The sequence below is a fragment of the Dendrobates tinctorius genome, unplaced genomic scaffold, assembly GCF_039654945.1.
Source record: "Dendrobates tinctorius isolate UK_male_01 unplaced genomic scaffold, ASM3965494v1 ptg000019l, whole genome shotgun sequence".
Lineage (NCBI taxonomy): Eukaryota > Metazoa > Chordata > Amphibia > Anura > Dendrobatidae > Dendrobates > Dendrobates tinctorius.
The window spans coordinates 27,787,501-27,813,730 of record NW_027361687.1 but is presented as its reverse complement, the minus strand read 5'-3'; the positions used below and the strand labels follow the sequence as shown (position 1 = coordinate 27,813,730).

The following is a 26,230-nucleotide window of genomic DNA, read 5'->3' as shown; positions in this document are numbered from 1 at the left end:
TAATTTGCGCCCCTGATTAGAGGTGGGCAACTGCTGCCTGGAGAATCTTTCTTCCCAGGCTTGCATCCGAGGATGCCTGGGTATGTACGTTATAATGTTTGACAAACGTATGCAAACTGGACCAGGTAGCTGCTTTGCACACCTGCTCCGCTGAAGCCTGGTGTCGCAGTGCCCATGAGGCACCCACTGCCCGTGCCGAGTGAGCCTTGATCCCTGCCGGAACAGGCGTGCCACTGATTTGATAAGATTCTTGGACCGTCAGGCGAACCCATCTGGCCAAAGTCGCTCTGGACGCAGCGAGCCCCTTCCGCCGCCCCTCTGGAACCACGAATAGAGAGTCTGTCTGGCGGAATGGCGCTGTCCTTGTCACATACCTTCTAAGAGCTCTTACCAGATCCAGGGTGTGCAAAGCCTTTTCTACCCTGTGCACCGGTGCCGGGCAAAATGAGGGTAAGACAATGTCTTCGTTGATATGAAATGCAGACACAACCTTCGGCAAGAAGGGAGGAGCTGGCCTTAAAACTACCTTATCTTTATAAAAGGTCAGGAACGGCGGTTTACAAGATAAGGCCGCCAATTCCGAAACCCGCCTAATAGACGTTATAGCTACTAGAAAAACGACCTTTCTGGACAGGTAAGGCAAGGAGACCTCTTGCAATGGTTCGAAAGGAGCCTCCTGAAGGGCCCTGAGCACCAAGTTCAGGTCCCATGATTCCGTCGGCGCCTTATAGGGGGGTACTAAATGTGCGACCCCTTGCATAAACGTCCTAACCTGCCAGACGGAAGCGACTTTTCGTTGGAAAAGCACCGACAGGGCCGAGATTTGCGTTCTGAGCGAACTCGGAGCCAACCCTGCGTCCAGCCCTGCCTGTAGAAAAGCCAGTACGTTGGGGATCGAAAAAACCAGAGGAGCCACTTCACGATCCCTACACCAACGGAAAAAAACTTTCCAAGTTCGATGATATACTCTCGCCGAGGAAGGCTTTCGGGCACTCACCATCGTGGCCGCCACATCGCGCCTGAATCCTGCCTGTGTTAACAGCCAAGATTCAATGGCCACGCCGTCAAACACAGGGCCCCTAAGTTCGGATGGCAGATCGGCCCCTGGGACAGTAAGTCCGGCCGATCTGGAAGACGCCAGGGTACGTCCACCACTAGTTGAACCAGATCTGCACACCAGGCCCGCCGGGGCCAGTCTGGGGCCAGCAGAATTGCTGGAACCTTCTCTCTCCTTATTTTCCTGATAACTCTTGGAAGCAGCGGCAGCGGGGGGAACAAGTACGGGAGACGAAACTGGCTCCACGGGAGCACCAGAGCGTCTGCTGCGATTGCCTGCGGATCGAGGGATCGAGCGACAAACCTTTGTACTTTGGCATTCTCTCTGGACGCCATAAGGTCCACGTCTGGTGTCCCCCACCGTTGGCAGATCTGCTGAAAGATCTCGGGGTGCAGGGACCATTCCCCTGCCGCGACCCCCTGTCGGCTGAGAAAATCTGCCGCCCAGTTTTCGACTCCTGGAATGTGCACCGCTGAAATTACCACGCGGTTCTTCTCTGCCCAACGCAGTACCAGTCCGACCTCGCGCATGGCTGCCTGGCTGCGCGTGCCCCCTTGATGGTTGACATATGCTACTGCTGTAGCATTGTCCGACTGGATGCGCACCGGCCGGTGTCTCAGGAAACACTGGAAATGTTGCAGGGCCAATCGTATTGCCCGTATCTCCAGAATGTTGATCGGGAGAACTATCTCCTGAACGGACCACCGCCCCTGGGCTATGTGACCCTGGAAAACTGCTCCCCAACCTTGCATCGGTCGTCACCACCAACCATTGTTCCGGGGGAAAGGGTTTCCCCTGGACCAGAGACGAGTCGCGAGTCCACCACCGGAGTGAACCTCGTACCAGCGGAGACAACTTGCACCGATGACTGAGAGACAGCAGCCTCCGGTCCCATGCTGTCAAGAGCGCATGCTGAAGCGGACGGAGATGGAACTGGGCAAACGGGATTGCTTCCATCGCCGCCACCATTCTGCCCAACACACTCATGCCGTACCGGATGGATCTGGTGCCCGGCTGTAGAAGGTTCCGTACCCCTTGCTTGATTTTCTGCGCCTTGTCCTGAGGGAGGATCACCAGCCCCCGGGAGGTGTCGAAAATCATGCCTAGGAACACGATTCTTTGGGCTGGAACCAAGGACGACTTGCTCCGATTGATCAACCAGCCCAGACGGGCCAGGGTATCCAGAGTGATACTGACATTGTCCTGGCACTCCTGAAACGACGGCCCCTTTACCAAAAGGTCGTCCAGGTAAGGTAACACCGTTATGCCCCGTGCATGCAGGATGGCCATAACCACCGCCATTATCTTTGTAAAGACTCTGGGGGCAGTGGCTAAGCCGAAGGGCAGAGCCACAAATTGGAAATGTCGTCCTCCGATCGCAAATCGCAGGAACCTCTGGTGTGGGGGAAATATCGGAATATGCAGATATGCATCCTGCACATCGATCGAGGCCAGGAATTCCCCTGGATCCATGGCTGCAATGACCGAGCGGAGGGACTCCATCCGGAATCGCCTGACCCTGATGAATCTGTTCAGGATCTTTAGATCCAGTACTGGCCTCACAGTCCCGTCTTTTTTGGGGACCGAAAACAGATTGGAGTAAAACCCCTGCGACTCTTCGCCCTGCGGCACTGGGGCGATGACCCCTTTGCGCTGTAGCGTCATTATAGCCTGTAACAAACTTTCCGCCTGCGAATCTGTCTTGGAAAGTCGGGAACGGAAGAATCGCTGTGGTGGCCGTCCGACAAACTCTATCTTGTACCCGGAGGATATTAGTTCTGCCACCCAAGTGTCGCGTGTCACTGCGACCCAAACGTGGCTGAACCCTAGTAGGCGTCCGCCCACTCTGTCGTCCGTAGGTACGGAGCGCCTCCAGTCATTTAGCTGGAGGTTTTTGGGACCTGGCCCCCCTCGCTCTGGGCAAACGGCCTCGGCCTCTACCCAGCGGATTGGCCCTGTAAGAGGCTTGCTTTTCCCTACTCTGGCCATCGTTTGCGGAGGAGTATGCCCTGGCCGAAGTCCCCCCCCCAGGGGCTACGAAAGGGTCGAAAACGCCTCTGCGTTTGCCTGAATGCCGGGCAACTTCTCTGCTGCGGGAGGAAACTACTTCTCCCCCCTGTGGCTTCTGAGATAAGCCTATCCAGCTTCTCACCGAACAGCCGATTGCCCTGAAAAGGCAATGAGGTTAAGGATTTTTTAGAGATAGAATCCGCTTTCCACAGCCTCAGCCATAATGCACGCCTAATGGCGATCGCATTCGCTGCCGCCACAGCCGAACACTCGGCCGCGTCCAGTGAGGCGCTGACAAGATAATCACTCGCTCCTGATATCTGATTTGCCACCTCCAAGACCTCCGCGGGCAGATCCCTGTCTTGGAGGGCCTTATACAGAGCGTCCCCCCACGAAACCATGGCTTTAGCCACCCAAGTTGCCGCAAAGGAGGGGGCCAGAGCCGACCCTGCTGCCTCATATACCGAGCGGGCAAGCCCGTCCATGAGGCGATCAGTTGGGTCCTTTATAGAAGAAACACTGGGTATCGACAATAGCGATCTTGATGCTAAACGTGATACTGGTGGGTCCACTACTGGCGACTCTACCCAACCCTTATGGAGCTCAGGAGGAAACGGATACTTTGCTTGCAGCGCTTTTTGCATTGCAAAACGCTTATCCGGGTGTTCTCTATGTTTCTGGACTAGCTCCTCAAACTCCGGATGCGTGGCAAACCTATGTGGTCGCCTGGATTTCTTGAAAGAGACCTTGTGACCTGAGGCTGTGGGCACATCGTCCTCGATCTCTAATGTCTGGTTGACTGCCTCAATGAGACTGTCCACCGAGTCCTGGAACCCCAGGCTTTCTAGATTCCAGGCCTCCTCCTCCTCGCCTTCATCCTGATCGCTCCCTGAGCTCAGCGACGGGCTGACAACCAGTGCGGTTCTCCAAACGGAGTTACACTCACCCACCGGCAGGGTCCCACTCCTGTTTGAAGTACCCCGGGAAGCTCCGGATGCGTGGACGCGAGGTGGTAGGGCGGAAGTCTCCTCTCCGGGACCTGTGCGCCCGCCGTTTTCCACCCCTTGACCTCCAGGCCTCCTGCTCCTATACAGAGCGTCTCCCCGACGTCAGTGGGCGGGACTTCCGGCTACCACCGGAAGTCGGCGCGCGACCTCGCGCGATACTCACGGACCTCCTCCTGCAGCGGGGGCCGCGGCCGCCGGCGGGCTTCCGGCCGCACTCCGGTACACGCGGTGTGCGGCGTCCGGGTGCAACGCCACTCTGGCTACCGTTACTCACCGGGGCAAACTTGCGGTGCGCTCCAGGAGCGGATCCCCCAATATTAAAGGTGAGCAGGGCCATCCGCCGTGGGCTCCATCCCCGGCAGGGGGGGGGGGGGACTTCTGGTACCGGTTTCTTCCCCCTGTACTCGCCACGTCCACTAACTAGATCGGCTCACCTGCGCCTCCAATTCAGCCCCTGGACTCACTACCAAGGGGTGGAAGGGGCCTCCATACATTGTTGTTGTAGGAGAGGAACAACGTGGAGGCTGACCCCTGGGTTCTGCTCACACGTGCTCGCCTGATGAAGTTATGGGGAAACCGAATCCTCTTATCAGGACGCGTTGCCCCTCTTTTAAAAAATAAAAAATAAAAATAGTTGTCTGGCAAAAAGTCCCAGATGTGTCCCTCGGTGCGGGAGAGGACACGTGGAGGGTTACTCACACGTGGTCGCCCGTTGATGATTTGGGGAGATCGGATCCTCTCTATAGGATCCGTCGCCCCTGTCTTATCTTCATAGAAAAAAAGGGAAAAAAAAAAAAAAAAAATCTAGTCTGGAGCTCCAGACTGCGTGTGCCTCCATCAGACACTAAGCAAAAACTGAGTTACGCCCGGCCTAGGGGCGAGGGTGTATGCGGCGGAGGAGGAGCTAACTCTTTTTTTGTACACTTAGTGTCGGCCTCCAGACGGCAGAAGCACACACCCCACAGTCTCTGTGTCCCCCAATGAGACGAAGGAGAAATTAAATTGGTTGCCATACAACCTCCGGCCCATGTCTGAGTTTTTAAAAGCCTGCGGGTCATTACCACAGCCAAATGCTCCAATGTCCACTGCTACAAACATACATCCGGCATCCGCAATTGCAATGAGTACTATTGAAAAGTACTTTTTGTAATTATAGTACTCAGATCCCGTTCTTTGGGGTTTGATGATCCGTATGTGTTTCCCATCAACAGCTCCCAAACAGTTGGGAAAATTGCATACTGTCCAGAATTTGTCAGCAATTTCCATCCACTTTTCAGCGGTGGGCAGGGGCATAAATTCTGGGCAAAGAACATTCCAGAGAGCCCGGCAGGTGTCAGCAACAATTCCAGACAAGGTAGAGATTCCAATACGGTACTGGAAGTGTAGTGAGGATAGGGTTTCTCCAGTCGCCAGGAATCTGTGAACAGACAAAGAAGTAAAATTAATATTTATGTATATTATTTTTAAAAACTATAAAAAAAAAAGATTAGTACATTCACGAAAACTAATTACCCAAGGTTTTGAATACTAAATTTACAAAAAAAAAACATCAGACCACACCCCTTTGTTTTTAAAACATACCGTAATGTCACCAGTAGCCGTTCCTCAGGAGGAATCGCACGACGGAGCTGTGTGTCCTGTCTCCGGATGGATTGTTGGACATGAGCAAGCAAATCCATGAAACTTTCGTGGGACATCCGGATATAATCTGTAAATTTCTCCGGGTTTGCACGTAGCTCGCTGTAGAGGGTGTGGTATGCCCCACGGCTCTCCCGGAGTTAAACAATCGGATGTATCCACATACGCCGCCGTCTTCGCTGCCTCTCTCTCTTCCTTTGTTCATGGCAAGCAACTGCATACGCCTGAGCCATCGCGATGTCCAAATCCAAGTTGAAGTGAAAACTCTTCCAGCGCAGATCCATGGTCACGAGAAGAATCAAGCAAATGTGAAGAATACTGTAGACAGGGTCTATATATATTAACATACCACACCCACAATGAAGTCCCATTGGTCTTGTGCGTTGTTGAATGGTTGTTTTTTCTTTTTTGTGGGGTTTTTCCAAAATCTGTAAAAAAACGCAAACGCACAAAAAACGCATACAAACGCGCAAAAACGCTGCGTTTTTTTCCTGCATGCGCATTAAAATGCTGGAAAAAAACGCAGCGTTTGTATGCATTTGTATGCGTTTTTTTAATGCGTTTTTTTGCGGGAAAAACGCGCTGCAAAAAAAAGCAAGTGTGAAACTAGCCTAAGATTGTAGATTCACTCTGAAGGCATCAAAACTATGAATTAACACATGAGGAATTATATAATTAACAAGAAAGTGTGAAACAACTGAAAATATTGTATGTCTTATATTCTAGGTTCTTCAAAGTAGCCACCTTTTGCCTTGATTTCTGCTTTGCACACTCTTGGCATTCTCTTGATGAGCTTCAAGAGGTAGTCACCGGAAACGGCTTTCACTTCACAGGTGTGCCCTGTCAGGTTTAATAAGTGGGATTTCTTGCCTTATAAATGAGGTTGGGACCATCAGTTGTGTTGTGCTGAAGTCTGGTGGATACACAGCTGATAGTCCTACTGAATAAACTGTTAGAATTTGTATTATGGCAAGAAAAAAGCAGCTAAGTAAAGAAAAACGAGTGGCCATCATTACTTTAAGAAATGTAGGTCAGTCAGTCCGAAAAACTGGGAAAACTTTGACAGTGTCCCTAAGTGCAGTGGCAAAAACCATCAAGCGCTACAAAGAAACTGGCTCACATGAGGACCGCCCCAGGAAAGGAAGACCAAGAGTCACCTCTGCTGCGGAGGATAAGTTCATCCGAGTCACCAGCCTCAGAAATCGCAGGTTAACAGCAGCTCAGATTAGAGACCAGGTCAATGCCACACAGAGTTCTAGCAGCAGACACATCTCTACAACAACTGTTAAGAGGAGACTTTGTGCAGCAGGCCTTCATGGTAAAATAGCTGCTAGGAAACCACTGCTAAGGACAGCCAACAAACAGAAGAGACTTGTTTGAGCTAAAGAATACAAGGAATGGACATTAGACCAGTGGAAATCTGTGCTTTGGTCTGATGAGTCCAAATTTGAGATCTTTGGTTCCAACCACCGTGTCTTTGTGCGACGCAGAAAAGGTGAACGGATGGACTCTACATGCCTGGTTCCCACCGTGAAGAATGGAGGAGGAGGTGTGATGGTGTGGGGGGGTGCTTTGCTGGTGACACTGTTGGGGATTTATTCAAAATTGAAGGCATACTGAACCAGCATGGCTACCACAGCATCTTGCAGCAGCATGCCATTCCATCCGGTTTGCGTTTAGTTGGACCATCATTTATTTTTCAACAGGACAATGACCCCAAACACACCTCCAGGCTGTGTAAGGGCTATTTGACCAAGAAGGAGAGTGATGGGGTGCAATGCCAGATGACCTGGCCTCCACAGACACCAGACCTGAACCCAATCGAGATGGTTTGGGGTGAGCTGGACCGCAGAGTGAAGGCAAAAGGGCCAACAAGTGCTAAGCATCTCTGGGAACTCCTTCAAGACTGTTGGAAGACCATTTCCAGTGACTACCTCTTGAAGCTCATCAAAAGAATGCCAAGAGTGTGCAAAGCAGTAATCAAAGCAAAAGGTGGCTACTTTGAAGAACCTAGAATATAAGACATATTTTCAGTTGTTTCACACTTTTTTGTTAATTATATAATTCCACATGTGTTAATTCATAGTTTTGATGCCTTCAGAGTGAATCTACAATTTTCATAGTCATGAAAAGAAAGAAAACTCTTTGAATGAGAAGGTGTGTCCAAACTTTTGGTCTGTACTGTATATAATTTCTTTTAATAAATATCATGATATGAAAAAAGCACAACCATAATTCTTAAAAAATACTTGCAACACAAAAAACTGCTATAAATAGGCCCTTTTCTGATGACACTGCTTCCTGTTAAGCTCATCAATATTCACAGAATTGTTAGGATGCTTAATAAAAAGCTACAAGCAATGAAGCAGAGGGAGGTTTCAGCAGGTTTCTATTATTGGAGACAAAGCACAGCAGACTGTAAAGTTCCCTTTAGGCCAAGTTCACACCAGCATCAGAACCTGTGCCGCAGATTCTGGTACATTAGATGGAGCAGTACCATTTTCATGTCCTGCGACGGTTCCAGTTTTTGGTTCCTATGATGAACGCATGTGTGAACTCCGCCTTATTCAAAGAGATAAAAATGGTTTGGTAACCACAAGGCAAACAGCACACAACGCAGTCACATTCAGAGACCCAAGCTGCTGCCCAATCCTTACACCCTGAAAAGGGATCTGACCCTGCAAGCAAAGGGATGACAGAGAAATGCAAAGCGGCCAATCCTAACAGTCCAGCCACAGTCCCCATTGATGCCCCCGTTCCCCTCACAAGTAAATGCTTGCATGTTTTATGGGGGGAAATTAGATAGAGGAACTGTCAAGTCTTTAGCAGGCAAGAATAAATCTTATACCAACTAGCAATTAACTCCAGACACACCGACTTTATACACTAGCGGCCAAAAATGTAGAAACCTTTTGAAAAAAGTGCTTTTTGAACGCTTATAACACAAGTTGTTTTTTTTTTCAATAAAACTATATATCATTGGAAAAATCATATTAAAGGCTATTCTCAAGTTCGAAAGTCATCTGTGGGGTAGGGGATAACTTCCCAATTGCTGGGGACAAAAGTTGTCCACTCCCATCCCGAGAGCTGGTGTTCTGAAGAGCCCCAGTTGAACTTGGTTTGAACAGTCATTCTGTGCTGACCAGTTCCTTTAAAAAAAATAAATAATTTCACCCTACGAGCAATGGTTTTGCTCATCAATGGATGATTGTTAGCCATTTATACCCTGCATGATTATGGGGACAAAAAGGCTCATTCCTGACAATCATGCAGTATAAGTCAACACAAAACCAGACTGGTAAAGGCAGGAAAAGGTGCACAACAGCAGATGGGGATAGAGGAATTAAGACATTGCAAAGTCATCAGTAGAAAGTGAACAGTGTTGACGTGGTTTGAAGTTTGCAACTTACCTGCCTGTTGTGCATGGTACTGTTCTTTCCCAGAACAGAGTGCTCTGGCCGGGGATTCAGCTGCCCTACTGACGCAACGGGACTTCCAAGGTCATTTTGATTGACAGCCGGCTCCCATAGTTAGGCAGCAGGGATCTGGCTGTCAGAAAAGTCTGGTGGACCAAAAAAGAAGCCTCTGCTCTGTCAATTGAGGTTTGTAAAGACTTATTTTTTGTATGGCGAGCAGATTGTTTTATTTACATCATTATGGGGTATATCCAGAAGCTTTGATTGTTGATTACTGAATTTACAGGTGCTTCTCGCAAAAAGAGAATATCATCAAAAAGTTAGTTTATTTCAGTTCTTCAATACAAAAAGTAAAACTCATTATATAGAGTCAATACAAACAGAATGATCTATTTTATGTGTTTATTTCTGTTAATGTTGATAATGGCTTACAGCCAATGAAAACCCAAAAGTTATTAAATCAGTAAATTAGAATACTTTATAACACCAGCTTGAAAAAATGATTATAAAATCCAAAATGTTGGCCTACTGAAATGTATGTTCAGTAAATGCACTCAATACTTGGCCAGGGCTCCTTTTGCATCAATGCAGCGTGCCATGGAGCTGATCAGCCTGTGGCACTGCTGAGGTGTTATGGAAGCCCAGGTTGCTTTTATAGCAGCCTTCAGCTCGTCTGCATTGTTGGGTCTGGTGTCTCATCTTCCTCTTGACAATACCCCATACATTCTCTATCAGGTTAAGGTCAGGCGAGTTTGCTGGCCAATCAAGCACAGTGATACTGTTGTTTGTAAACCAGGTATTGGTACTTTTGGCAGTGTGGACAGGTGCCCAGTCCTGCTGGGGAATGGAATTCCCATCTCCACAAAGCTTGTCGTCTAACATTTCCTGGTAGATGGCTGCGCTGACTTTGGTCTTGATAAAACACAGTGGGCCTACACCAGCAGATTACATGGCTCCCCAAACCATCACTGATTGTGGAAACTTCACAGTAAACCTCAAGCAGCTTGGATTGTGGCCTCTCCACTGTTCCTCAACTCTGGGACCTTGATTTCCAAATTAAATGCAAAATTTACTTTCATCTGAAAGCAACACCTTGATCCACTGAGCAACAGTCCAGATCTTCTCCTTGGCCCAGGTAAGACGCTTCTGGCATTGTCTATTGGTCATGAGTGGCTTAACACAAGGAATGCGACACTTGCAGCCCATGTCCTGGATACGTCTGTGTGTGGTGGCTCTTGAAGCAATGATTCCAACAACAGTCCACTCCTTGTGAATCTCCCCCAAATTTTTGAATGGCCTTTTCTTAATCCTTTCAAGGCTGCAGTTATCCTGGTTGCCTGTGCACCTTTTTCTACCACACTTTTTCCTTCCACTCAACTTTCCAATAATATGTTTGGATGCAGCACTCTGTGAACAGCCAGCTTCTTAAGCAATGACCTTTTGTAGCTTATTCTGCTTGTGGAGTGTGTCAATGACTGCCTTCTGGACATCTTTCAAGTTAGCAGTCTTCCCCATTATTGTTGAGCATAGTGAAGCAGTCTGATGGACTTTTTTAAAAGCTTAGAAAGCCTTTGCAGGTGTTTTTTTTATTATTCTAATTTACTGAGATAATGACTTGAGTTTTCATTGGCTGTAAGCCATAATCATCAATATTAACAGAAAAACACTTGAAGTAGATCACTCTGTTTGTAATGGATATATCATGTATGACTCACCAGTCGTTACACTGATGCCTCTACCTTGTGCCAGTCCTTACACTGGCTACCCATCCACTCCAGAATCAAGTACAAACTTATTACCCTCACCCACAAAGCACTCCATGGCTCAGCACCTCTCTACATCTCCTTCCTAGTTTCAGTCTACCACCCTACCCGTGCCCTCCTGATGACCTGAGGTAAGCATCCTCAATAATCAGAACCTCCCACTCCAGTCTCCAAGACTTTACATGTGCTGTGCCAATTCTTTGGAATGCACTTCCCAGGTCAATACGATTAGATCCCAATCCCTACAATTTTAAGCGTGCCCCAAAAACGCATTTATTCAGATTGGCCTACAGCCTCAACACATTAACCTAACTATCCCTGTGTGGCACAGTCAAAAGTTTTACCATAACCAGGTTCCCTGTATCATGTTCCCACATGCTTTATGCATCTATTAGCCCTCTGTGTCTGTACTGTTACACATTTAACATTATGGCTGACCCAAACAATCAGGGCAATTGTTACCACCCACCTTTCGTGTCTACCTTTTTTTCCTCATAGATTGTAAGCTTGCGAGCAGGGCCCTCATTCCTCTTGGTATCTGTCATGATCTATGTGATTATTGTTATGCTGTAATGTCTATCATTTGTACAAGTCCCCTCTGAAATGTAAAGTGTTGCGGAATGTTGGCGCTATAGAAATAAAATTTATCATCATATATGAGTTTCACTTTTTGTAATAAAGAACTAAAATAAATTAACTTTTTGATGATATTTTAATTTTGGGAGAAGCACCTGTATGTAGGGAAAAATGCAGTTCTAGCGTTTTTAATTTTTCTCATGTTACACGTGTTCGCGGATAAGGCTAATTTTATGTTTCTATATATTTCATCCTTGTAGCTCTAGATTGGCCCATAACAGCCTATGTGGAGACAAATCAGTCTTCTTGCAGACATACCTAGTGTAAACACTTTTGACCTGGCTTCTGAGTTTGGGCTCCCTCTGGTGGTTGCTGCTGGTAATGGAGCTGGTCTAGCTGACAGAAGTCAATCACCTGAGCAGGATGATTGGAGGTCAGGTGTTACAGACTGGGGAGATTTAAGTGAACAACCTTCCCTCAGCTCTTGCCGGTGAGTTGGTTTGCTTCCTGAGCATATTTTGAAGTCTGCTTGTCTTCTGCTCCATCCTGCATCTTTCAGATAAGTTATTTGTCTTCTTGAATCTTTTTTTGCATTGGATCCATTTTTGCTTGTCTCTGATTTTTGCTTAGCTGGTGTGAGTTCAGCCTGGTTCCCTGCTGGGACCTGCACTGGACTCTGTTCCATATGCCACAGCGTATGTTAGTCTTTTAAGTAACCAGTTCACACCAGAGTTCTGATTTAGTGGGGGAGAGGTCGTGTGGCCTCAGTATTTTTGAATATCAGACGTGTTGGATTTTTTTTAGGGTTTTTTACGTGATTGCAGACAGTATCCTTTTCTGTCCTGTTCTATTTAGACAGTTTGGGCCCCATCATTTGCTTACTCTATTCTCTGCCTGTGTTTTGTGCTTCATCTTGTCTTACCGGCAATATATGTTCAGGGGCTATCTATTCCTTTGGGGTTCTACTCCGGGGCAGTTTAGCTTTCCCATTTCTCTCTTTAGGCTTAGTTAATTCTGTGGCTGTGCCGCGGCGTCTAGGGCATCGTAGGTACATCCCACGGCTAATTCTTGTTGTATTGTCAGTTTAGGGGTCTGAAATCCGCTAAGCTACCAACCTCTCTGGTTATCTGGTTGCCTAGTCTATTCCCCCGTTATTCTCCACGGTTACCTAATCATAACACATACCCTGGAGGCTCCCAGATGATCCCGACCTACTTTCCCAGGGTCTCTTACATCAGAATTCAATGTCTCTTAGGTTATTGGCATGACTGTTGAGTCCGCAGTTCTACCAGGTTATCCAGACCATGATCAAAGTGAGAAAACAGTCTTCCTCCCGCACATACCAATTCACTTGGAAAGTCTTTTTTCAATGATTCAAGACCAATCAGGTTGCGCCACTGTCCTTTCCTCATCCCTCCTTTCTGGCTTTCTAGCAGTCAGGCCTGGATTATGGTCAGTTTCTCAGCTCAATAAAGGGTCAAGTCTCCGCCCTTTCAATCCTCTTCCAGAAGAACTTGGCCTCTCATTTCCAAATCAAGACTTTCTTGCAGGGAGTTGCTCACTCCGTCCCTCATTATTGGTCACCCCTGGAGCCCTGGGATATCAATTTGGTCTTGTCTGCTCTTCAGGGTTCACCCTTTGAACTTGAACCCATTCTAAATATTACTCTCTCTCGAAATTGCAGCTCTTTCCCGTCATTTGCCTATCCTTGTGTTCCATGAGGACAAGGTGGTTCTACGTCCAATTCCATACTTTCTCACGAAGGTGGTTTCTGCTTTTCAGTCTCGTCCTCTGAAATGGTCTCAACACAAACTGCATCTTGTCAGAGCTCAGCGTCTCTACATTTCCAGGACAGACGTTCAGATTCTTTTTTCATCATTACTGAGGGTCATTGTAGAGGTCATCCTGCTTCTAAGGATACCGTTGCCCAGTGAATTTGTTCCATCATCCTGGAAATGTATGGAGTGGAAAAAAGATTACCCCCAGCTCGGGGTCATTGCTCACTCCACACGTTCAGCGGGCCTTCCTGGGCAGTTCACCAGTAGGCCTCTGCATTGCAGGTCTGCAAGGCTGTAATGCAAGGCTTCAGTCCATACCTTCTCCAAGTTCACATCTATGCTTTGGCTGATGGACGGACGGGAAGATTATGCGTGCAGCAGTGGAAAAGTCCTAGATCTGTAAGTAGCCGTTTTTCCCACCTTAGGGACTGCGTTAGGATGTCACATGGTCCTCCGCTGAAGCTATAGAGAAAATAAGATTTTGGGTGTTCATGTTTAGATCTTTTTCTAGGAGCTTTCATTGGTGACACAGCACCCTTCCTTGGTGGTGCCATTAGAAGTTAAATTTTAATGCTATCGGTTTCTCCTTCCTGCTGCTTTTTGACTAACTGATTAGCTTGGTGGTAGTTGGTGGGTGTACACTGCTGAAGAGCAGCTAATTTTTTCTGCCTAGTGTTAGCCTCCTAGTGGCAGCAGCATACACCTCTGGTTACCTGTGCCCCCTAATGAAGGCTCAGGGAAATAAAGATTTCATTTTAAGTACCCAAAATCTAATTTTTCAGTCCCCACAGCGGACTTGAATAGACGATAGTCCAATAATGAAGATGCAGGTCTCCTTTGAAGCTGAGCATAGATAGCAGAGCTCCAGATGTATAACAAGATGGCAATGATGGACGCCTTCAGCAAGCCTCCGGCTGTCATTGTAACCCAACAACTACTCTACGATCGTGTCACAGGGTACTGAAAAAAGTGGGAATGTGCGAGCGGCGAAACGCATTCCATTTGCATGCCTCCATCAATAATTGAAAGCAGCATTCAAATGGTTAAGAACTACAGCTGGAGCCCATCTCTGGCCATGGCTTCTAGAGACAGAAGCCGGTATCTGATGCTTGTGGAGAGAGTTCAGCTCCTGAGTCCCCTCAACAACTCATAACCCGACAACCACATACAGGTATGTAATATGTCACGGGATGCCGATTAAAAAAACTTGCTAGATGGAACCCAGGAATAAAGCACAATTAATAGAAGCAATAATATGATCTTGATTCTACATTATGAAATGAGTTTACTCCACTGGAAGGCTAAAGGTTTCACAAAGAAGTACTAATTGAGAAAAATTTAAAGGTTTCGAATATTTTATCTTTCTCTAGGTGTTTCACTTTTCTTGTCTAGAGGGGCTGTTCTACTATGAATTCCCCTGTAAAATGCGTTGCATTTCATTCCGCATTACACTGTCTTTCCAATGAGATATCATTTTACGATTTTCAAAAAAAACAAAAAAAACCAAACAACTGGTGTTAAGAGCCATTAAGCGCAAAAAATTCCCTATTTCTTTTTAAAAAAAAGGTACGATATCTACAATTTTGGCCACTGATGTGTCTACATTAAAGAGCAACTCCAGTCCGACATGGAAAATCTCCTACCCATTCAGATTCATAATCTTGTCCGTGTATATAGCAGTTAGGGAAAGTCTAGGCTCCGGCCTTGGGTTCAATAGGCTTGTAATGTGGCAACCAATTGTCAGGCACAGAAATACACAGAAATCTATTCTACTGCTCTGTGACGGAGATGTCACTGCACAACCCCAACTGGGTGATCAGTGTTTGATAGAAGCAGTATAGCTTCTAACGAGGGCCATCTGGAGGAAGTGTCTACAGCTTTACGGGCAACTAGGACTGGATTTGTCCTTTAAAGTACTGGAAATAGTAAAATAGACAATGCATTTCTAGCAAAAGCTTGCATGTCGATTACACAAGGCATAGAGGTGCAGCAAGAAGAAAAGGAAAACATGGTTACCCAGAGAGGACATGATACCTTAAGGCAAAATCAAAATGAAAACTTTTTTTCCTTTTGAGAAAGCAACGATAAATGGAAATAAAAAAGGAAAAAAAAGAAAGTAGAAAAGTTATCAGACAACATCGATGACACGAATGCATTGTGCTTTGTACCCGGATCTTTTCGGAAAGAGGAAGCAGTGACTGTATGGTGGCAGAGACACAACCCAGGAATGGTTATTCTTCCTGGTATACTCCTATTGATAGCTGCTCGTATTGTATACGTGTACCATGATCTGCAGCAGCGCTCTGCTGACATTATATACGTATATGATGCCCACTATTGCTAAACTTTGGTTTTACATTACAATCAAACTGTGTGAGCCCATCTGCCAGGAAGAGGGCTGCCTCTTTGTGCCCAGGCCTCAAATGAACTGGTAAAGAATAGGATCCAGCTACACTTTGAACCAATTAAAACCACTTAGGTGAAAATATGAGCCAAGAGCCTAAAGGTTTTACACCTAAAGCAACACTACAGTTCATAAGAGTGTTATGGTATAATGTCTGCATACGTGCATCTGATTGCAGTCACCAAAGTGGCTATCTATGAGACCCTGCACCCTATCCACTAACGTTAAAGCTAGACTAAAGAAGATGTCGTCTTCTGATAGGCAGATAGGCTCATATACTTTGGTCAAATGAGGGCAAATAACCTCACACTTTACGTATGTAGCAACAGTGCAATTAATGCATAAAAGGTTTGTAATATTTGCCAATTCTCCCGACTTCCCTATACACGTACATGCATGGCTCTGAAGAGTGTTCATAGTGGTAAGTAAGCAGCAGGCAGACACCTCTGGTGGCCGCTTACCTCCCAGAGAAATAAAGAGTCAGGTAGGTGTGATTCATCAGTGTGTTCCTTAATTGACAGTCACTCACTACGGCTGGTAGGGGCGACCATATGAAGCAGAAGGTTGGCCAGACACATAGAAATTGGCAGGTTGCACTAATATATATTTAGTGTGAATGGCCAGCTGCATAACAAGCCTTCAATGTGGGGGGCTCAAACATCCGACTGCCCACTTATCAGAAGAGGCTCATGCCCTGCTCCGCCCACTGGCTTCACATGCCCCGCCTCCACTCATTGGTAATTGACAGTGCCATGGAGAAAGCACTGTATGCAGAGAACGCTCAGGCAAGTCAGTGCTGCCAATCACACCAGGGAAGAACATGCAAAACCAGGGGGTAGAGCAGAGCACCTCTTGGAAACACCAAGGGTGCACCGACCACCCTAATTAACATATCTGATTACGCTTCAGTTTCTGCAGAATGATGGCAGCCAATAAAATATTAAGGGTGCGATTACTTGGCATCTTGGTTGGATTCGTGTTAGTCACAAGGACATGAGGAGTATTCCCTCATCACTAAAATATGTGATGTTTTCTGCCAGACAGAGGTGTCTCATGGTTTTGGTTACGATATTAGACCCATGGCATGTTAATGAGCAATAAGACATGCTGTAACGTGGTTATCCCGTATAATCTGGTTGTCCATGCAGTCCGTCTGTGGATGGCCCAGTACAGGGAAGTAGCTGAGCAGAATGATATATAGAGGTGTGGGAAAGGATTCAGAATAACTTGTTATCTTTTTCACTGAAATCCCTGGTGTTAGTATGCATGAGTCCAGTGCTCGGTGCTACTAGTGACTCACTATATATCTATCTCTAGATACACAGTCATACAGGGACCGCCCACTTGACTCTTCTGCACAAACATCAGGGATTACAATGCATTAAAAGCAAGTTCAATTGAAACGTTTCTCACAAATATATCTATGACTGTTTGATCAGCTTCTCCAGCTCTGTAATATCCCACCTGCAGGTCAGATAGCATTTTCTACACATGTTCTCTTTTATAACTAAATATTAACGTGCATCTTCTAACTATGTAGAAAAATGAGGTTTTATGCTACCCAAGATGTGATAAAAACTGCCTAAAATGTTTAGAAAAAAAAAAAACATATGACATGGAGCGATTGCAGGGATCGAGTAATGGATCAAGTAATCCTTGTCCTACAGTGGTACCGGAGAGAGGAAAGCAAAATAAAAAATGTACCATGTTCACAATGCTTGAATTAAAAATGTAAAGACCCACAGTATACCTTTTCTGTTTGTAAGTCAACATGGCCTCTGCTATGGGCAGCTGATGGGCGCAGTTTGCTCCGGCAATGTACTGCGTGACACGTGACACCACATCAGGAGGCTCCTGTATAGTAGACAGCAGGGACACATCTGGAAAAAGGCAAAAAATAAAAAAAAAAAATAAAAAAAATTATATATATATATATATATATATATAAAGCTTATTGGAGGTTAAGCTTCATCTGTGGATTTACAAGAGTGAGACATGACATCAAACTGTAAGTCATTACATGCCTCACACTGGGGTAATAGTGCCTTTTTTTGAATATAATTCTCTGGAGGAAGATTCTCGGGGGGATCTATGCCTGGCCCACAGATCTTAACAGTTCATTTACATTTTAAGAAAACTGTGGATTTCTCGGGCATAAAATTTCAGATTGCAGATATTAAGGTATCATTTTATTCAACTTTCTATGACCTGAATGCCCATATAGACGGCTTAAAAAGGGTGATCCTATGGACAGATTCCCTTTAAAGCGACCCTCTGTTTTTTCTATAATAATTAGCTGGGGAATGGTCCAATTAGCGATATGAAGCTATTGAAACATAGCATGAATGCGGAAGTCTGAGTATCTGGCAGCCAAATTACGTTGAAGGGCCTGGATATCTGCGGCACCATAAGTGAAGAGGTGGCCACAAGGTACAATGTAGAATCCAAGGGTCGGTTTAAGATGTTTTCCTTCTCCACAATAATTACATTACCTGAGGTTTGTGCATCCAGTTTTGTGAAAAGTTCTCTCCAAGCTGAATCCTGGAAAAGGTTGTTGTATTTGTAGTCCACAGTGCCCAGGTATTTAGCTACGGGATTGGAGCCTGCAAAAAACAAACAAACAAGAAACAAAGTACTTTCAAACACCATTTAATTTAGAAGAATAATGGTCTAATGGTGGGCACAAATGGTGTGGGGGTGATGGGTGTTCAGCATGTACTGGAGATTGAATGCCCATCAGAGCCCAGAGGAGCTCACAGTCTCATTACCCCATTTCATAAGGGCCTTTTACGCTAGGCAGTGAATTGCAGAGGAATCCCATTAAACGAGCAGTGATATATAGTCAATAACCACCTGTTATAACGAACCCTTACACGAGCACATTTATATGAACCTCTGAGCCTTGCTGGGAAGAATCAATGAAACTTACCTAATGGGATAATGAGAAAGCGCAGGTATCCCACCCAGTCTGGGGTTTTGTGTGACAGCTGCTCCACAAACAGTCTGAGGACAGCACTGAGGTAATTCTGAGCGCCTGCTACCGCAACTTTCACAGGATTTGGTGGCTGTGAATTGCAATTACAACTAAAAAGAGAACATACTGAAAATCAATACTTTCCGTTTTATCATGCACATCACAGATCCATTTATTATAATAGGAGCAGATTCAGAGGAGGTGTCCAAGGAAGAGAAGTAATAACTTATGGATCAGTGGGGGTCTGACCACTAGGCTGAATGGGGCACAGTCATCCCCTTTTAGAATGGTTAGGCAAGTGCATGTCTGACCTTTGTCCCATTCATTCTCTATGGGGCTATGGAAATAGCTGCCTATGGGTGTGGGTCATAGTGGTTGGGCCTACCTGATCTATAAGATAATAAAGATTAGAGAGGATCGGTCAAGGAATAACATTTTTTCCATATGTTAGGAGACCAGAGTCTGGCCACGAACAGAAAAGATTGGAGCAGAGGTGAAGGAGCTAGCGAGATCAATATCCGATGCAGCACGGAGACCAACACTTGACACTTACTATCGCTGTATTCTGGACACTATGGTATTGAAAGCAGCTTGAATATCTGCTGGAGAGCAAGTGCAGACTAGAGGAAGATCGTGTTTTTGCAAGATTTCTGAAAGAAGCTGAAAAATAAAAACTGTTAAATGTATTTCACACATATTTAATAGTTACATACATATACACACACACACAGGTTAGGGAGCTGGAACTCTTATCTATGCAGACCATAGACTAATAAAGGTTTATCTTTAAATATGATGCTATATTAAATAGGTTAAACATTTTTCATTCCTAAAAGATCACAAAGGGAATCTGTCACCTCATTTTTGCCCTATGAGATGTGGCCACCGCCATCAGGGGCTTATCTACAACATTCTATAACATTCTGACGTAACCTGAAAGATAAGAAAAACGAGTTAGATTATACTCACCTGAGGGTCCGGTCCGGCACCTCCCATCTTATAGCGATGCCATCCTCCTCCTTACTTCTGCGGCGGCTTCTATGCAGGCGTACTATATCTGTCCTATTGAGGGCAGAGTAAAGTACTGCAATGCGCAGGCGCCGGACCCCTCTGACCTTTCCCGGCACCTGCGCACTGCAGTACTCTGTTCTGCCCTCAATAGGGTAGATATAGTACGCCTGCGCAGGAGCCGCGGTAGAAGTAAGAAGGAGGACGGCATCGCTAGAAGATGGGAGGCGCCGGACAGAACCGTGACACCCATCGGACCGGACCCTCGGGTGAGTATAATCTAAGGCCCCATCACACACAGCGATCTCGGTAGCGAGATCGCTGCTGAGTCACAAGTTTTGTGACAACAGCAATCTCACCTGCGAGATCGCGGTGTGTGACACCTATCAGAAACCGGCCCCCCTGCCGGGTATCGCTGATCGTTGTGGAAAGCCCTGGACATTTTTTTTGATCGTTGGACTCCCGCTGGCCAGCACGCATCGCTGCGTGTGGCAGGCGGGAAACCAATGATCAGCGAGCTGGTAACCAAGGTAAACAGCGGGTTTCTAAGCGCCGCGCGGCGCTTAGAAACCCCCTGTGTACCTTAGTTACCAGCACGCTGGTGCAGGGAGCTGGTAACCAAGGTAAACAGCGGGTTTCTAAATGTCATCGCTGGTGCTGATCGCTGGTGAAGCTGCCTGTTTGGCAGCTCACCAGCGATTATGTAGCGACACACCAGCGATCCTAACAAGTTCATATCGCTATGCAAAAAGTGAGGTGACCAGTTCCCTTTAACCCCTTAATGTCCAATGACGGACACAGTCCGTCATCAGACATCTCCCCTGCTTTGATGATGGCTCCGGCGCTGAGCCCGCATCAAAGCCGGGACATGTCAGCTGTTTTGAACAGCTGACATGTGCCCGCAATAGGCGCGAGCGGAATCGCCGTCCGCCTGCACCTATTAACTACGGTAGTTAAATCCCGCTGTCAAAGCTGACAGCGATCATTTAAATAGCACTTCCGGCCGCCGGGCTGGAAGTGAGCTCATCGCCGACCCCCGTCACGTTGCCTGGACAATCAGAGGTCTCATAGAGACCTCTATGGTTGTTCCAGGCTGATGGCTTTCAGCACCGCCCGGTGGTCGGCGCTGAAAGCACAGGAGTAAATCTGCTACATATGGGCGATCTGCTCATCGCCCATATGTAGCAGAGCCGATCGAGTTGTGCATGCTTCAAGCCTCCTATGGAGGCTATTGAAGCATGCCAAAAGTAAAAACAAAAATGTTTAAAAATAAAAAAAAAATAGAAAAAAAAACTAAAAAGTTCAAATCACCCCCCTTTCGCCCCAATCAAGATAAAACAGTAAAAAAAAATCCCACATACACATATTAGGTATCGCCGCGTTCAGAATCGCCCGATCTATCAATAAAAAAAAAGCATAAAAAAAAACATTAACCCGATCGCTAAACGGCGTAGCGAGAAAAAGTCAAACCCCCAGAATTACGTTTTTTTGATCTCTGTGACAATGCATTAAAATGCAATAACGGGCGATCAAAAGAATGTGTCTGCATAAAGGTGGTATCATTAAAAACGTCAGCTCGGCACGCAAAAAATAAGCCCTCACCCGACCCCAGATCACAAAAAATGGAGACGCTATGGGTCTCGGAAAATGGTGGTGTTTTTTTTTTTTTTTCTTTTAGCAAACTTTGGATTTTTTTTTCACCACTTAGATAAAAAAGAACCTAGACATGTTTGGTGTCTATGAACTCGTAATGACCTGGCGAATCATAACGGTGGGTCAGTTTTAGTATTTAGTGAACCTAGCAAAAAAGCCAAGCAAAAACAAGTGTGGGATTGCACTTTTTTTGCAATTTCACCACACTTGGAATTTTTTTCCCGTTTTGTAGTACACGACATGGTAAAATCAATGGTGTTGTTCAAAAGTACAACTCGTCCCGCAAAAAATAAGCCCCTCACATGGCCATATTAACGGAAAAATAAAAAAAGTTATGGCTCTGGGAAGAAAGGGAGCAAAACGCAAAAACGAAAATAACCCCGGTCATTAAGGGGTTAGAGTCCAGAGCTGTGTTTAATAGCGCAGTATGCAGTGAGCTCCAGTGCTCCCTCTATTGGCAAAGTGCAAACATCTTATTTCTCAAAAAAATGTATTTACCGAGAATTTGGAGTTCTTGTCGTTACAAAAAGAAAAAAAAAATACTTAGGAAAATAATCTGCACAGAATTTTGGACCTAAATCAAAATTTATAAGTCTGGCGTTCTGAGATCAAAGTCGATGGGGTACAGCATTTGGAAGGCTATTACTGGCTATTAACCTCTTCCCGACCGCCCACAGTAGATAAACGTTGGCGCTTGCTGGGCTTTGTGCAGCGCCGACGTTTATCTACTGTCGGCGGTTTTGTGCCCCCCGGGACCCCCACATACTTTACAACGCGGGGATCCCGGTGCACAATGCATGCTGGGACCCCCGACGTCATCGAGACCTGATTGGTTCAGGTCCTGATGACGTCAGCGTCACAGCAGCCAATGGGAGCGATCGCTGGGAAAGCTGCTTGTTTCCCGGCAATCTCACTCATTGTAACGCGGCTTCTCCTCTGATCTAACACTGACAGATGATCAGAGGTGAAGCAGCGTTACTGTGTGACTAGATCGCTGCCTGGCACAGCTGTGCCAGGCAGCGATCTTGTCACACAGTAACCCTGCTTCTCCTCTGATCATCTGTCACTGTGAGATCAGAGGAGAAGTCGCGTTATTATGTGCCAGGCAGTGATCTTGTCACATAGTAACGCTGCTTCACCTCTGATCATCTGTCAGTGTGAGATCAGAGGAGAAGTGGCGTTAGTATGAGTCAGATCGCAGGGCAGCAATCTTGTCACAAAAATAAAAAAAAGTAAAGAAAAAAAAGCAGGTACACAGGTTAGGGCTAGGGCTAGGGTTAGGGCTGGGATTAAGGTTATGGGTGTGTTGGTGTTAGGTTTTTGGTTAGGGTTATGGTTAGGGCTGAGATTAGGGTTAGGGGTGTGTTGGGGTTAGGGTTGGAATTAGAATTGGGGGTTTCCACTGTTTAGGCACATCAGGGGCTCTGTAAATGCAACATGACGCCCGCAGACCATTCCATCAAAGTCTGTATTCCAGAACGTCACTACTTCCCTTCCGAGCACCACCGTGTGCCCAAACAGTAGTTTTCTCCCACATATGGGGTACCAGCGTACTCAGGACAAATTGGACAACAACTCTTAGGGTCCAATTTCTCCTGTTACCCTAGTGAAAATAAAAATTGGGGGCTAAAAGGTCATTTTTGTGGAAAAAAAAGATTTTTTTATTTTCACGCCTCTACATTATAAACTTTACTGAAACACTTGGGGGTTCAAAGTGCTCACCACACATCTAGATAAGTTCCTTGGGGGGTCTAGTTTCCAAAATGGGGTCACTTGTGGGGGGTTTCCACTGTTTAGGTACATCAGGGGCTCTGCAAACGCGACATGACACCCGCAGACCATTCCATCAAAGTCTGCATTTCAGAACGTCACTACTTCCCTTCCGAGCCCCACCGTGTGCCCAAACAGTAGTTTTCTCCCACATATAGGGTACCAACGTACTCAGGACAAATTGGACAACAACTTTTAGGGTCCAATTTCTCCTGTTACCCTTAGGAAAATAAAAATTGGAGGCTAAAAGATCATTTTTGTGGAAAAAAATGATTTTTTTTATTTTCACGGCTCTACATTATAAACTTTAGTGAAACACTTGAGGGTTCAAAGTGCTCACCACACATCTAGATAAGTCCCTTGGGGGGTCTAATTTCCAAAATGGAGTCACTTGTGGGGGGTTTCCACTGCTTAGGTACATCAGGGGCTCTCCAAATGCGACATAGCATCCGATCTCAATTCCAGCCAATTCTGCATTGAAAAAGTCAAACGGCACTCCTTCCGTTCTGAGCTCTGCCGTGTGCTCAAACAGTGGTTTAGCCCCACATACGGGGTATTGGCGTATTCGGGAGAAATTGCACAAAAAATGTTGTGGTTCATTTTCTCTTTTTACACTTGTGAAAATAAAAAAAATGGTTTTGAAGTAAAATGTTTGTGAAAAAAAAGTTAAGTTTATTTTTTCCTTCCATATTCCATTCATTCATGTGAAGCACCTGAAGGGTTAATAAACTTCTTGAATGTGGTTTTGAGTACATGGAGAGGTGCAGTTTTTAGAATGGTGTCACTTTTGGGTATTTTCTGTCATATTGACCCCCCAAACTCACTTCAAATGTGAGGTGGTCCCTAAAAAAAATGGTGTTGCAAATTTTGGTGTAAAAATGAGAAATCGCTGGTCAACTTTTAACCCTTATAACTTCCTAAAAAAAAAAATTATGTTTCCAAAATTGTGCAGATGTAAAGTAGACATGTGGGAAATGTTATTTATTAACTATTTTGTGCGATATCACTCTCTGATTTACGGGCATAAAAATTAAAAGTTTGAAAATTGCAAAATTTTCTAAATTTTCGCCAAATTTTGATTTTTTTAACAAATAAGCGCAGATCATATCTAAAAATTTTTACCACCATCATGAAGTACAATATGTCATGAGAAAACAATTTCAGAATCAGTAGGATCTGTTGAAGCGTTCTAGAGTTATGACCTCATAAAGTGACACTGGTCAGAATTGAAACAATTGGCCCGGTCACGAAGGCAAAAACAGGCTCGGGTGTGAAGGGGTTAAAGGGAATCTGCTGCCAGGTTTTTGCTATGTAAACTGAGAGCAGAATGATGTAGGGGCTGAAACCCTGAATCCAGCGATGTTTCACTTACTAGACTGGGTGCTGCTGTTTCAATAAAATCACTGTTTTATCAGCTGACATTACCACTACAGGACTAGGTTCCTCATGCCTCATAGTCAACTGCTCTGTATAACCCCCCCCCCCCCCACCGATTGGTAGCTTTCTGTCAATGCACAATGTTCACAGAATTCTGCAAATCAGGGGTGTGGGTGGGGTTATACAAAGCTTAGCATTAGAGCTTTGCTAGATCTGCAGCAGAGAAAACAGGAATTATATAAAAATGACGACAAGTGATATATCACTGGAATCAGGCTCTCTGCCTCTACATCATGCTGTTCTCACATTACACAGTAAAAACCTACTGACAGATTCGCTTTAAACATGAATCTATTAGCGCACATCTGTATAGCAGTCAGTCTGATCAACCATGTTCCTGGTATATCAGCATGTTAGTAGTGGGCAACATATGAAATGAGGGACCCTTACCTGGCCCTGCCAGTCCGAAATGTTGACAAGGATAATGTTTTCAGGGAGATGGTCGTCAGAAACCAGGATGTGGTTGAGCTGATCATACACTGTTTTCCTGGGAATCTAAACATGAAACATACTTGAGCAATGTATGGTGAAAGCCACAGCCAAACAGTCGTGAGACCCATACCAATTAGACAGTGGGCTGGGTTACTGCATACTGACTTATCACAGATGTTAAAGTATGGAGAGTCTGCAATGGGCTCTGGGCTCCCTCTAGTGGTAACTGTATGCTGACAATTTTATATTGTAGAATTATTGTAGATCTGATATGACCACAAGAAACATAAAAAACTATTTAATGCTGAATTATGGACCTCTTAAAAAAAAGTTGTGTTTGATGGTGTGTAACAGAGACTAGGTAAAATAGCTCTATCCTCCTCTGCCCAAGCCGATTCCCCCAGCAGTCACTATGCTTTAGATGTAAGATTCCAGGGTATGTCTATCTGGCGGCTTTACCTGAAGATGATTCCGAGTATCGGGTGAACGTTCATTATCAAGGCTATTGGCTCTCTCATTCTGGGGTCGCGATGCTTGCCTTTCTTTCAATGATGTGCTCCGACCACGACGACCCGTTTGTTTTCCTTCCAAGCTGTAATAAGAAAAAAGTGAAAATCTATTAAATCACCCTCACAATCACTATAGCACAAGCCCTCACTGCAATCGATCAAGGAAAACAAGAATGATATCAAACAAAAAGAACTTTTAGCATAAAGGGATTGTGCAGAATGAGATATATATATACATACATACACACTCACTGGCCACTTTATTAGGTACACCATGCTAGTAAGGGGTTGGACCCCCTTTTGCCTTCAGAACTGCCTCAATTCTTCGTGGCAGAGATTCAACAAGGTGCTGGAAGCATTCCTCAGAGATTTTGGACCATATTGACATGATGGCATCACACAGTTGGCGCAGATTTGTCGGCTGCACATCCCTGATGCGAATCTCCCGTTCCACCACATCCCAAAGATGCTCTATTGGATTGAGATCTGGTGACTGAGGAGGCCATTTGAGTACAGTAAACTCATTGTCATGTTCAAGAAACCAATCTGAGATGATTCGAGCTTTATGACATGGCGCATTATCCTGCTGAAAGTAGCCATCAGATGTTGGGTACATTGTGGTCATAAAGGGATGGACATGGTCAGCAACAATACTCAGGTAGGCTGTGGCGTTGCAACGACGCTCAATTGGTACCAAGGGGCCCAAAGAGTGCCCAGAAAAAATTCCCCACACCATGACACCACCACCACCAGCCTGAACCGTTGATACAAGGCAGGATGGATCCATGCTTTCATGTT

At 45.6% G+C, this 26,230-nt stretch overlaps 1 protein-coding gene across 5 annotated transcripts in view; it reads right to left on the bottom strand.

Moving 5' to 3' along the window:
- The window catches only part of PACS2 (phosphofurin acidic cluster sorting protein 2), a 183,534-nt gene that overhangs the window by 25,153 nt on the left and 132,151 nt on the right, over positions 1-26,230 (bottom strand). For all 5 annotated transcript variants that reach the window (XM_073566764.1, XM_073566767.1, XM_073566766.1 and 2 more), the window contains exons 14-19: positions 25,383-25,515; positions 24,882-24,986; positions 19,177-19,283; positions 18,579-18,733; positions 18,142-18,252; positions 17,400-17,529 (exon numbers count right to left, since the gene is read on the bottom strand). In XM_073566764.1, the coding sequence (XP_073422865.1) occupies positions 17,400-17,529; positions 18,142-18,252; positions 18,579-18,733; positions 19,177-19,283; positions 24,882-24,986; positions 25,383-25,515 (741 nt within the window). The remainder of the gene's footprint in view (positions 1-17,399; positions 17,530-18,141; positions 18,253-18,578; positions 18,734-19,176; positions 19,284-24,881; positions 24,987-25,382; positions 25,516-26,230) is intronic.